The sequence below is a fragment of the Centruroides vittatus genome, unplaced genomic scaffold, assembly GCF_030686945.1.
Source record: "Centruroides vittatus isolate TY-2023 unplaced genomic scaffold, ASM3068694v2 contig_546, whole genome shotgun sequence".
In the NCBI taxonomy this organism is placed as follows: domain Eukaryota; kingdom Metazoa; phylum Arthropoda; class Arachnida; order Scorpiones; family Buthidae; genus Centruroides; species Centruroides vittatus.
This window is the reverse complement of record NW_027122322.1, coordinates 1123518-1137630: the sequence shown is the minus strand read 5'-3', so window position 1 is coordinate 1137630 and position 14113 is coordinate 1123518. Positions and strand designations below refer to the sequence as shown.

The window sequence follows — 14113 nt, the reverse complement described above, 5'->3', positions numbered from 1 at the left end:
AAATGATAACAGGATATAACGAAAACCGGATCCAGAATTACAGGATTAATCAAAAATCCGTTGACGGATGATATATATTTTCTTCTTTAACTCTCTAAAATACCGCCGACCCCACTTAATTTATTATTGTTAAAACGATTTAAATGTCCCCATTTCCAAACAGTAGAGTGAGAGGTGAAGCTCGAGACATATCTTAATCGATTTATACGTCGGTGATCAATAGATACAAGAAGTTAATAATAATCAATAAACACAAGTAGGTGAGAGCGAGGAAGGGAGAAAGTAAGCAACAAATCCCCACAGATTCGAATAACGAAAGATAACAACGACATAACGAATGCATTAAAGCTTCTAAATGGTTGATGAGGAGTGACGAGGTAAAGATAAGTCGGATATTTATCCGAGGAGGGAGAGGGGGAGGAAGAATATTTAACATTTAGAAAAGGGGGGATGCAGCAGGATGAGTAAGAAAGGCGCGTGACATCTGGGAATGATGGCTGCACAAAGCACGCAATCTGAGAGTCAAGTACCGTGTTAAGTAGTTTAAAAGCCCACTGCATTAAAATACGTTAGAAGTTATAGGGATGGACGAGTAGGGGAGGAAAAAAAGCTAATCAAATTAAGTTCTATTATTATACAACTCATATTAAAAATTCTATTAACAAGAGAACATCGGAGAATAATTTCGGATAATTAAATTAAATTTTCTATTTATAACAAGGTTCGGTCTTTTGTCGGCGATCTTACAGTCAACATGCAACTAAATACCACTTTCCTGTAAGCTTCGATCAGGAAGAGATCCTCAGAATCATCAAAATGACAAAGGTTACTTCGGAGAATAACATTTCCTTTATCCGGATTTTAGGATTTACAGCTTAAGGTCACTTTACTCGAGAGATAAAAAAAATAACTAGAAATCAGACATTTCTACTTAACGATTTATAATTTTAATTAATTTTTACTTTAAATAAACGTTCAAATAAGCGCATCAATACTTAACAATTCTATTCTCCCCGGAGAGTTGCCCCTGTAAATGTTGTTTCTCCTGTCAGCCGAAGATTTCAGAGGGAAAGACGAAATTCAGGATATTTTTTAATCTAATTTAATTTTAAAGCTTATTCGCTTAATAAATTAATTTCAAAACATCAAAAACTCTCAAATTATTATTAAAACGTGTTTAATTTCGCGAATTTTTGGCTCAGAAAAGTCAACTTGTTTAAGATTTTATAAATTGAAAAGGCGTATTAAACAAGTATGAAACGAGAGCTCATTAAGAAAGTTTGTAAAATGTAAAATTTTCTCCCTATTTCGGTAATTATCGATTCGGTTCATTAACGATATCATTTAGAAATATGTTTTTAATTACCTAATCTATCTCGAATTAATGTTTAGTGCGTAATTATTCGTCGAAATTAACTCGAATTTTTCTCTTGTAAACAATAATCCGCGAGTATTTACGTATATAATTTCCTCCATAAAAGTTTCATACTTTATATAAAAGCCAGTTTTTATGGGTTTCAATAGAAAAATAACGATATAAATCGATAAATGGTGGGTCTTTATATATATACACACACACACACACACACTTCTAAAGCTATCTTAAGTGATTAGAGTATTGAAAAATTCGAATGAAATGAAAAAAAGAAGAGAAAAGGGGCGATAAAAATAGTTTTCAAATTGTGAAACCTGCTGTTTTCTTGGAAAGAATGACGTCGCTAAAAGGAAACAAGTTCCCCCTCAAATACAAGTTGCTATGGTGATTTTTCTCAAGTTATTTTCAGTGGTTGACAAACCGTGACTAAATACTTCCTCAAATATATAAATATATATATATATATATAGAAGATTTTTATAGTTAAACATTAAAGTTCACTTCAATTTCGTGTATAATTCGTCACGTGAGAGGAAATTCGAGCATCTTTTAACTGATAAAAGATGATGAGGAAGAGGAGTAGGAGTAGGAGGAGGAAGTAAAAAGTTTGGATCTTACCGTAGTTAGGCCGACTTCCAAATGGGAAGACTTCCTTACTTTAATGTGAGAATGGACCCTTTTAAGCATTCTGGATCCCGCTCTTATAACGGCTTTTAAACTAGGCGTTCTTTGTAATTGCATGAAAGTGAGATTACGGGGATAACTTGGAATCCGCGCACCAACCACATCACATCGAATAAAAACCGTAGAAACACACGTATCGACTATCGACAGCCATTTGACTACCGTCTGCAACGTCGTTCCACTTATAAAACAACAGCGCCCTCTCTCGTCCGATCGATGATAAAAGGATATTCGAGACGACCTCTTAGAAAAGCTCTTAAAACACCGCAAAAATAAATAAATAAATAAATAACCATTCAAACGAATTAAATAATTGAATTATTTTACGACGTTTAATCACGCGATAAGATTTTTAAAAGATAGACGGACGGACAGACGGAACGAGCGATTAGATAATAAAACGATCAAGTCGTTATTTTTATCGGAATTATCAAAATTTAGAGGTAGATGAAATTAGTCGATCGTCGAGGCTGTCAATTGGTGTCGAAGGGAGAACACAACAGCTGCAGATGACACTTCGGTGACACACATCAACCACTCCTCCCGCACGAGTTGCCCAATTTCTATTTCTAGATAGAATTTTTAGCTAATATTCTTTCTCTTGTGAATCCAATCATATATAAATGATCGAATTATTATTTACTTTACTACAAAATAAATCCTATTTATCGATAAATTTCGATGATGGCAGAATCGAATTCTTCCACGAAGGATTTGTACTACAATCCTTTAGGAAACTTGATCCTTTACGTTACTATAGAGCCGTTTCTTCTTATTACTACTGAAATAAGCCACTCGATGTGTATTCTTTTTTATGTCAAAAATTGAATTCTATTCATGTCACAATATAGAAATACATAAGACTCGGATGCTGGAGGATAAAGAATACATCCGGAAAAGGATAGAAGTCGCCATTTTTATTTTATTTTATTTTATTTTATGTTATTTTAATGTCCAGATTGGAGCCGAGTCGTTAGAGGATTTCTTTCTTCTACTTGAATTCCTAATTTAAATGAAAATAAGTTATTGTAGAGAATAGAAAAAAACGTCTCGAAGAGTGAGGAAATTTCTATCAGACGAGAAAATTCAGTAGGGAAATATAGTTTGGTTTAATTTACTTTCAAGAACTGGAGAGGCTTTTTTTTTAAGTTAAGAAGTAAAGAATCATCCGGACATCGATCCTGAAGCATTTTTCTGTTAAATTTCTTAGCTAATTTCGTGGAAAATTGTAGGAAAAAAGCATCAAAACGTCTCGATATTTTAACCTCCTCCTCCTCCTCCTCTTCATCCCTACCAAGCCGGAGTGAGATAATTAGAACGTTCATATTTATTTTTAAAGGTATAAATTGAACTTTTTAAACCCGAAAATAAATGCAAAAATTCCTAATTAACTTTCCAACAACTTTTACCAAGTTTAGTTAATTAGCAATTTCCATTATTTTAGCTTGCATCATGCTGAGATTCGATGAATAAGTAAATTTAAATCTAGGTTACTTATTAGCCTATTGAACCAGTTAATCTAATATAGGAAAAAGGCAGTGAATAAGAGATTTATCGAGTAAAAAACATAGAAAATCTCCTAGAAAACATAAGAATTCAGTCGAAAAGAAAGGAGATTTTGATGTAGTAGAAGAAGATATTTACGCTTGATTTATCTTTTAAGTTATCCAATAACTGTAAGAAGCATACAATAAAACTCCATTCATCATCTCGGAGAAGTCATTTTCCAATTTGTATTGTCGGAGAGGATTAATATAATTATTTTAAAACAATGAAAAATCCTTTAAATAATCCTAAAATCTCGTTTATCTCGCTAAATTTACTTGGATAATTACAATATTTAATCACCAAAAGAATAGCATCTTCAACCGATCTGCGTATTCTTTAGTTAAACAACGATTCTGTTTGTTCTGTATCGAAACTCTGAATTCTTCTTAAGAAAAATCCTATACAAATCTAATAAGGAAGCTGAAAAATTCCAAAAATAGCAATAGCTTAATAAATATTTAGTTATGTTAATTAAGTAAAGTGAAAGGAGAGGATGGGATAAGAATCTTTGCTCAATTAGTTAGATTTAAATGGGAAAAATATTTAAAAAAAATACGCGGAAACATTAAAGTTTATATCAATTTAAATATCATTAAATGCTTTTTCTTAAATAATAATAATAATAATTAAATAATAAAATTCTCCAACATAAATCGGTTATAAATGATCTTCACTTAAGAGCCGATCCATGATAAATGATGCTGTGATGCTGCTCTCCGACTTCACGGATTTATTCTATAAATGGAATATTAATTAAAACTCGGCCTTAAAATGATAAATTTTGAATAAATTCGTATAATTTAGAATATTTAACATCATTCTTAATTGAAAACTTTGCTACCGAACATCGTATTCTAGTGGAGGGAGATTGGTAAATACCATTTTGTAATTGGCACGTATACTAAAATAGAAAACGATTGAAGATAAAGGAGAAAAATTAAACATATCTTAATGAGGTTGAAGGGGTATAAAGACGAAAATATCTTCTAAACATTTCGCAATTTTTAGAAGAAAGATTTCATGCATTTTCCTTCGTAAAATTTGCTGATTCCTTCGATTTTTCTTGATGAAAACTTACTGCACCATCGACAGAAATGGAAGAATTGACTTTAAAATTGTTAAAATTTCGAATATTAACCTAACAAAAAACAAAGTAAATTTAAGTCTCTGATAAGATTTATTGAAAAAATACGATATTTTTCCGTAATAATGGAGTTACAGTCAAAAATTTCTTCCATTTTTCGACTCTTATACATAATTTCCTGATATTGATTATTGTAACTAAATTTAGAAGGGTTATTATATATATATAGTTATATATATATAGGAATTTTATAACTCTAAACGTCATGATCAATCTTACGGATTTACGGACGTTCTTTCGTGTTATTTTATCGAATTTTCCACGTTTTAAAGGTGAATTCTTAAACTCTAACGCTTCATCCCTTTTCAAACGCACAAACGAATAAATTAACAAGTAAATTTTGACATTTCGGACAATATTCTATAGAAAAAAAATCATATTTTCTGTATAAAAATCCGAAAAAAGTGCGAAGTTTGCGTGCAGTTTTCATCCCTCATCAATGACTTTCATCCTTCATCCTTGTTATCTTTTAATTAACCGGTCCTATATTTTTAATTTAAGAGAAATATTTATACTGAAAATTCGTCTGGAAACTTTTTAAAAAATAATAATAATAAATTAATAATTTAAATAAAATAACTCTTCGTCTTTCCTGCAACATCTGTCAAATCTTGCGTGATGCTAGTGAATCATGGTAACGCCATCTTGTGAAGGAAAACGTAAGCGGTGGACATCATTAAGCCAATTTATATACGGGAATTTCTCTCTCTTTTATAAAAACGAGTGACGTCACACCTTCTTAATAGATTCTGTAACAATTCTAGTTTATTTTCTCCGCTTTGAAGAACGGTCGGATGTGAAATTAGCCTTGAAGGATGCCATCAATCGCTGCTTGGGATTGATTCAATTTTTCTAGTCGGTGGCCATCCTCCACGTTGAGACGATGGAAGAAAAAGAGGAGGAGGAGGTCACCCGGTAGATCTGTAACAAATTTTCTGTCCTTTGACACTCCACTTATTAAAAGCATACGTCATAACACGTGTTCGCCCGACCGAAAAAATGTTGTTGGCTGTCATAACTCATAAAGTAACACGTACTGACGATGCTGTTTTGTCGTTACCAGCTGCTAAAACGTCTCGTAACGTCCCTCTTTCGTCCATTTTTCTACGGAGAAATATAATTTACACATTCGCAACACTAACCGAAAAATATATTCCAGCTGCTAACGATCATTGATGCGTGATATCATCACCTATATTCGTCTTTTCATTACGTACGTTAGGCAGAAATCATTAATAATCATTAAAATTCCAAATATAATTAAACCTATAATTATACCGTAACCAGATTTAGACGTTTAATTAGGGCAGGTGGTTTAAAAAAAAATTAAGATGGAGACGAGATAAAATATAAATCCCGAGCAAGAGATAAACGAGAATGGGGTGAAAAATTCCTATTTTTTCGAGTAATAAGGCTAAAAATCTAACTGTATTTTATAATTTATGGCTTGGTAGAGTGGAAAAAATATGTTTTAAACCTCGAAAATCGATTTGGAAACGTTTAAATCGCTGTTGAGTGATGCTGGATCAGAGTATCCTCTAACGATCCCTGTGATGCGTGATTGAAACATGTAACTAATCTTGCATCAGAATTCCGTTTGAAGCATTCTTTTGCAATAAGGGGATTTGCATTTATACTAGATTAATGGCGATAAGTTAAACGAAATTAGAAAACAAATTACATTAAACTTCGATTCTGGTGAGAAGGGATTTACTCGGCAATAGCAAATGTGTTTGGGATGCTGATAAACTATTAAACATTTCATCATCAGCCTGGCACCTTTCTTAAATAATATATTTATCAGAAAACGTAGATTTAAACTTTTATATTTTTCTTTATGTTTATTTAGAATACTCTAAAGATCATTTTAATTACAATTATTTTACGTTTGGATGGTTTTTTTGTATTGATTTCTTCGTCTCTTTATCTGTCTGTATGTAAGATTTCTCGGAAATTAAATGAACGGAGTTAGAATTTTGTATTCACTTTGTGAGTCAGTCAGCTTGTCTGTTGTTTAAATTGCTGAATAAACAACTTAATTATACTGAATTTTAGATGTAATGGAGTTGTTTATCCGGATAATAATAATACGGATCCAGATAAATGGATGCCAGTAGGGACATTTGAATCGATCCTAGACACAGAGGACCCCACAAAATTTAGACTTTTATAGTTTAAAAAAAGTTTGTTTTTAGTGAATTTTATTCGTATATTTTTAGTTTTTTTTTATATCGGCGAGGTCCATATCTACGAGATCTAAGATCCACAAGTAAGAGATGAGAGAGATGAGGTCCATATCCGCGAGATTTAAAGATCCATAAGTAAGAGATGAGAGGAATTAGGACTAAATCCACGAGGTCTGAGGTCCATAAGTAAGAGACGAGGTCCAAATTTGCGAAATCCAAGATCCCTGGCTTAAGAAACGAGAGGGATAAGGTCCATAACTAAGAGACGGAAGGGATGAAGTCCATATCTAAAAGATGACAGGAGACTTCCTCTCATCCTCTTTCAATTTCTGGCTTTATATATACGAAAAAACAGTCAGAAGACAATTTTTTTTCGAAATTTTAATTGATTATTCCTCCATTTTCTCAACATTTTTGCAACAATTTCCATTCGAGTATGGCGAATCGAACGTGAGATTTGTTTATAGTCACGGCATTTCGCGATTTATTAACTCGTTTCTGTCGTGTGTCAATAAAACAAACCGAATTATTATACCAGAATATTAATATATTTACCGATATACAAGTTAAATAAAGTTAAACATAATAAAATATTTGTATAAAATCCGAAGAGCAGAAGCGTAGAAAAAACAAAAAGTGGAACAGGAAACGATTAAAAATAAAAACGATGGCAATTACTTAAAACAATTTATCTTATCCATTCATATCTTCCATTCTACGTTATTAAGTCTTCAGGAAATGCAAGTAATGCAACTAGTTGTGTATCAAAACAATCGAACCACTTAATCCATTTATTATGGCCCAAGTAATTAGGCCAAGAACAATAATAATCTAAATGGATAGCTTATAATTGACTGGCGACTCTTTCCAAAGACCTACTTCAGTTACCATTTTTTTCATATTAGACGTAAAATATACTAAATATATAAATAAATCTCGGAGATTTGCTGTAAAATATTAATGTTTCACCCATTTTTATACACAAATATGCAAGGATAAGACGAGGAAACACGCTTATTTGCATACAAGCAATCGGTAAGAGATGGGTTTGTACGCTCGCTTGTATTCAATCTTTGAGAGGTTATAAACTAAATACGTGAAAAAATTCTTTAAAATATTAATAATTTATGTATAAATATACGTAGAAAATCCTTAAAAAATACGTGTAAATCCGCATACAATCCATCCATTTGTCCATAAAGAGAAACGGATCACCAGAAGAAGAGCAAGATGAGAAGCGGATTTAATGGCTTAAAAAAATTATAATTTAAGTAATTAACAAGCCGTAATTTATAAGATTAAAATTTAAAAGAGGGCAAACTTAGTAGGGCGACTTTACATATATAGTATATATATAGATCATTGGGTCTTGTTATGAAAGAAGAGTCTTCTCGCAGGCGAATGGTTTTTTCTTCTGACCTAGTTACAGTTGGAAAGCTTATATCACATAAGAATTGCTAGCACTTACTCTTAATTCTTGTTGGAGGAGATGGTTACGATGGATGCCAATTAAGTCTTCTGTTGGTTTGACCAAGGTCCTAAGAAAAGTACACAAAATACTCCATCAAATGAAAGGGGTATTGTTAAGCGTTAGACACAACCAAAATTACCTTTTGCTGTTTGAAGGACTGACGTTCGCTTCTTTCTCTGAAGCTCCATTCTCTTCTGGAACAATCGATAAGAAATTCATTACAGATTAATTAAAACTTAGTTTATTTTATTATTTTAAATAATATATATATATATATATATATATTCAATTTTTTTATTACAAAATTCAGGAGAATTTTCAACAGATTTTATTGATAATTAGAGGGATGCTGCGAGCTGCTACCTGAATAGAAGTATATCGGATATTAATAGAGAAAATCGGCTTTGTACGCTATATTTTTAAGATTTCTAGTGACATTTATCACTAAAAAATAAAGAGATTAGTTGTTATATAAAACTATTAAAACAATTATCCATCGATGAATGAAGATCTGTCACTCAAAATACATTCGGAGAATCTCCTTATCGTTAATATAATTGAATTTAACACGAATGTTTATTTTATTTTTTATATAAAAATACAAGTATATATTATCACTGTAAAAATTATATAATCGAATTTTAATAAAATTACGTAATTTTAATTAAAAATAACGATTTTCCTGTCGAATAATCATCAAAATAGCTTCAAAACTATGCGATTTTTAACTGCATTTTTACGTTATTTTGATAATTAATTAACTAAATTAACTAAATTATATAAATTCTAAAATATTCAACGAATTTATATTTTTATATACTTAAAAGCTCGAAATATCCATAGTTAATACATTAAAATAAACCCGAAGAGAGATTTTTGCATAAATTCTTCGAGTATTCATGTATAAATTAGCCAATAAATTGCTAATTTAGAAAAAAAAAATTAACAATTTATACATAAAAAACGGTAAAATAACGAATATGTAAGTCGTCCTTCTAATAATAATTACCCTACAATTCAATTAGGAAGATAAAAAAGAGCAGTTAGAACATCCTTAGAGGATACAAGTATGTAGAGATGCTGAAGGCTCTTTGACATACTTCCCTCCCTAATTGACTTTTTTAATTGATAAACAAATGCCACTAACGTTATACTAACGCGAGACAATTTAGGGTATTTTACGGTCATTTTCCCCCCAAATTTTTTTAAGGTTTAAACGCTATTTACTGTATATAAATTCAATTACAAGGCGACCAAGTCATTAAACTCTAATAACTTCGGCTGTATACGAGTTAGAAATGTATTGTAAACTGCGAGTAAAAGCTTAATTTCTGATATATTTGATTATTTACATCTTCAGTAATTTTCTTAATGAATTTTACTGTATTTTAGAATCTTTTTTAAAAAAATTTTTTTACGCTTAAAAATGGCCACTGCTTAATTATCGAGCTTTTACAGTATACGCAATTGAAGTAGGAAACTTCATTTCTGTATACCATAAAAGCTTAGGAATTGAGCTTTTATACGGTTTTTACAGTTTGTTTCTATCACGTATACAACTCGAGTTATTAAAGTTTAAACTTGCTTAAGACTTCGTTAATCGTGTACAGACGTAGTTTATTCCCTTCCAATACTGGCGCTAAATCGAGTATGGCGCTAAATCGAGTATGGCGCTAAATAGAGGTGATTCGATAAGTTATATACTGTATATAATGTACTGTACATATATATATAAATCTTTCTCATTTAGGGGCCCCAAAATCTTCGGAGGGGCCCCAAATACAGAAGATTAACCACCGTTTCGACAGGCATACACGATATATCCAAGTTGATTAACAAAACGGAAACCATTGTTATATGCAGGTGTGTCGCTTACTTTATTTTTAGAATTGGCCAACAAAGGGTGGAGTCCATACTTTGTTTAGTCCCATGCAAAAAAAAGAAACGGCCTTTTAAAATATTCAAAAAAATATCAAGTTATTATGCAAAGAATTTAACCCATGTCAAGATATTCTCCAGCTTATTACCATTATAATTATTATTAAATCGTTGTCTCTTAAGTTTTAACGGTTTTATTATTCAATATGCAAACAATGCTAGTGCAAAAACATGCATCAATCAGGGTCAGAGATTGTTAATAATGCAAGGTTAGGCTCGAAGGCTGCCAGAACATATTTCAAGGAATCATTAAAATGTTATTGCCGAGCCTTGCCTTAATTCCTTAACTTTTTGCACAGTTTCTGATGATTTAAAGTAAGAAAATGTGATATATTTTTAGTGTAAAATGCTTCTGTCTTTCTGTGTTAATTAATTCTACGTTTTTTGGGTGGTTCGAGTGTAGTTTTGTGCTCCTTTACTACCCGATAATTCCTATAATCTTAATGCAAATTTCGTATTTCTTATAATTTCTTACTAAAATACGGTCGAACCTGTAACAACGGCCACCTCCAAACGGCGGACATTTTTCGGGAACATTTTTTAAATAAAAACGCTTATAAAACAACCTGCGAAAACGGCCATTTTTTAAAAAATATTTCCGTCAGTGGCCGTCGTTCAGAGGTTAGGCTTACATTAAAAGTAAAACTGATTAAAATATTTTTATTTAAAAAACAATGGTCTGAGTGCTTTAATTAACCACATAAATATACCAGGTAAATATTTAGCCTATAAATATATAAATATAAAATTTTATTAATGAGAAAAACATGTTTTTCTAAGGTTAACTGTAAAATTCATGTCAAAAATATAAATAATAATCAAAGATTATTATCTGAAATAATAGAAAAACGAACTTCCAATAACGGCCACCTCTAAACGGAGGCCATTTTTTTTCAAGAAATGTTTCACGTTCCTTCCTAAAATACGTACAAAATAACCTCCAAATAACGGCCACTTTCTCTAATTCTAACCTCCAAACGGCGACCACCTCCGAATAACAGCCGATTTTACGTTCTCTTCGGTGTCCGTCGTTGAGAGGTTCGACTGTCAACGTCAAATAAACGTAAAGACACAATTTACAAATCGATAAATTAAATTTATCTGTTATTTTTTAAAAATAAAAATTCGATTTTATTTTATTTTATATTTTTTTTATCCATTCGTAGATATAAAATGTTTAAGAATTATGGTGAGTTATTCCATTTTTGGCGTTGATCTATTGATAAAGGGAAGAAATGTCGCTAAAGTATAACTGCCAATACATCTTCATATTGTTTTCAAAGCTTTACTATAAAAGCCGTATCGATTATTTACCCGAATTTTTATACGCCATATTCGATTTTTATAAGATTCCGCCATTTTAATAGTAGCCACCGCTATTAATAATCGAAATTTCGAGTGGTAGGACATCCGAGTACTTCAATTTTTAAAATAAATGATTATTTCCTATAATAGATACTGTGGTATAAAACCTATCTAAAACGTGCAACTCCGGCTTATACAGGTTTTACTGTGTAATTTAAAAATCGAGAAGAGTTTTTCCCAATGTGTTTTAAGGGTCTATAATCGAAACGAATTGCCAAAAGTATAGTAAAACCTGTCTAAAACGGAAACCTGCCAAAGCGTACCCTGCCATTCCGGTTTATACAGGTTTGTACAGTATAATTTAAGTTTTGCAAAGTTTAAGTCTGTAAAACCCGTCTAAAACGGGAAAATAGATACCGTGCTACTCCGTTTTCCACAGGTTTACTGTATTATTTAAGTTTCGCAGATTGTTAACGGTCTATTCCATACGAATTTCCAACAGAACAGTAAAAAAAACCTGTCTAAAACAGGTAAAATGCGGTAACGCGTGATTCCGCCGAACACAGGTTTTACTGTAAAACGTAAGTTTGGTGGGTTTTACTAACGTTCAGTGAGCAATTTTACGTAGATTTAAATAGTTTTTGTTGGTCTTTATGAAGAGTAAGAGTTCTGTCCTCCATGCAGCTATAAATAATCTTCAATATCAGATGACCTTCAGTTTGCCAGTTAAAACAACTCAAACAAAACGTCACGTCACTAAGTCAACAGAATATTTGATAATGTACGTTACTTTACGTAAATGAGGATTAACGTGCTGTACTGTACGTTACTAATTTTGATATCGTTTATATAAGGCTTGAAAAAAAAAAATTATCTATAGTTTAAACAATGGAAAGGGTACTCTAAACAGGAGATTGAAGGCCTTATGTTTTGGGGTGGAAGTAATTATAATAAGATAAAAACGATTAAGTTACGAGTCCTAATTAGCCCCCTATCTCCCTTTCTCCTAGACTTATAATCTCCAAAATGTAATGGCATCAATGCCCCACATATAAGTTTATTCCTATCAAATTTCAAAATTTTTCGTCCACGGGGTCCCGAGATTTAAGGCAAAATACAGACTAACATACGAGAATTTTGTACCCATTTTTTAATGTTTTTAGAATGGTAAGACCCTTAAAAGGCCGAGAAATGCAAACGGAGAATCAAAATATGACCGATGCCTTAATCCTACAATCCTAAATGGTCTGTTCCTCCAGGCGGATCGCCCTGTGTTGCGTTGCATTAATCCTACAATCCTAAATGGTCTGTTCCTCCAGGCGGATCGCCCTGTGTTGCGTTGCATTAATCCTACAATCCTAAATGGTCTGTTCCTCCAGGCGGATCGCCCTGTGTTGCGTTGCATTAATCCTACAATCCTAAATGGTCTGTTCCTCCAGGCGGATCGCCCTGTGTTGCTTTACCTTAATCCTACAATCCTGTTACTTTAACAGCCGTTAAATTAAAACAAAGGATAAGGGATAAGCGAATTCTTACCTTTAAAAAGGCAACGCAGATCAGCTTCGAGAAAACTTTGATTTTCGGAGGAACTAACGTAGGAAGGATGGCATAATTCCGTGTAGTTTCCTTCACTGGTTGTTGCAGCCTATTAAAAAAAATAATAGTAATAATAATAAATGAAAAAGTAAACTTTGCATAAGTTATTCCAACGTGATTATATCTACTAAGATTTCTATGCAACGTACTACTTTAACTGTTTACGTAACAGACAACGGGACTGATGGAAAGTAATTTAAAATACCTTCGGTTTTGATTGTTCCTTAGAATTTGGAGGATGTCACGCAAACATTCTGATGATATAACAGATTAGCACGTCCACGCAACATGCCTAAGAACTTATTGCATTCTTTCACATATATATATATATAGACCATATAAAATCAATAACATTGTAACTAAGGGATGAGGAGAGCATTTTAAAATGGAATTCTGGTTACTCCCTGGACGAATTTAATGTATATTTTTTATGTATAAAACTGTGTATTAATTAAACTTGTGTTTTTACAATCGAATAACACGAAAAATTGCCATTAAATACTGAAAAATTAATTATTAAAGGTAATTCGGATAGACTTAATTAATTTTTCTCCCATTTAAATTAATTCTAATTATATAAACGGGATTAAAGTAAATAAAGTTTAATGATAATTTGAATTTTTAAGCTTCATTTTTTTTTTCTTTTTTGGAAGAATAATCCGTTAATCTTATTACCGTTTTTCAAGTAGATTAATTGATAATTCGCTTCTTGAGAAGTGTTTAAAATTCATAAATATAACATATACTGCATTATGGACAGACATTAGGTCGCTTATCGTTGCAATAATTCAAATAATAATAATAAAAACAATTATGTATAAAATCCATGGCGTTATAGACAGACATGGCTGGCTTTTATGTATATA

The 14113-nt window shown here is 31.7% G+C and overlaps 1 protein-coding gene across 9 annotated transcripts in view; it reads right to left on the bottom strand.

Moving 5' to 3' along the window:
• Positions 1 to 14113, bottom strand: part of LOC136978590 (pleckstrin homology domain-containing family G member 5-like) — a 102757-nt gene that overhangs the window by 69222 nt on the left and 19422 nt on the right. For 7 of the 9 annotated variants that reach the window (XM_067274325.1, XM_067274324.1, XM_067274323.1 and 4 more), the window contains 3 exons: positions 13188 to 13296; positions 8548 to 8602; positions 8406 to 8475 (listed from right to left, as the gene is read on the bottom strand). In XM_067274325.1, the coding sequence (XP_067130426.1) occupies positions 8406 to 8475; positions 8548 to 8602; positions 13188 to 13296 (234 nt within the window). Of the gene's footprint in view, positions 1 to 1993; positions 2294 to 8405; positions 8476 to 8547; positions 8603 to 13187; positions 13297 to 14113 lie in introns of those variants that run through there. The other 2 variants (XM_067274329.1, XM_067274331.1) reach the window with 1 other exon arrangement.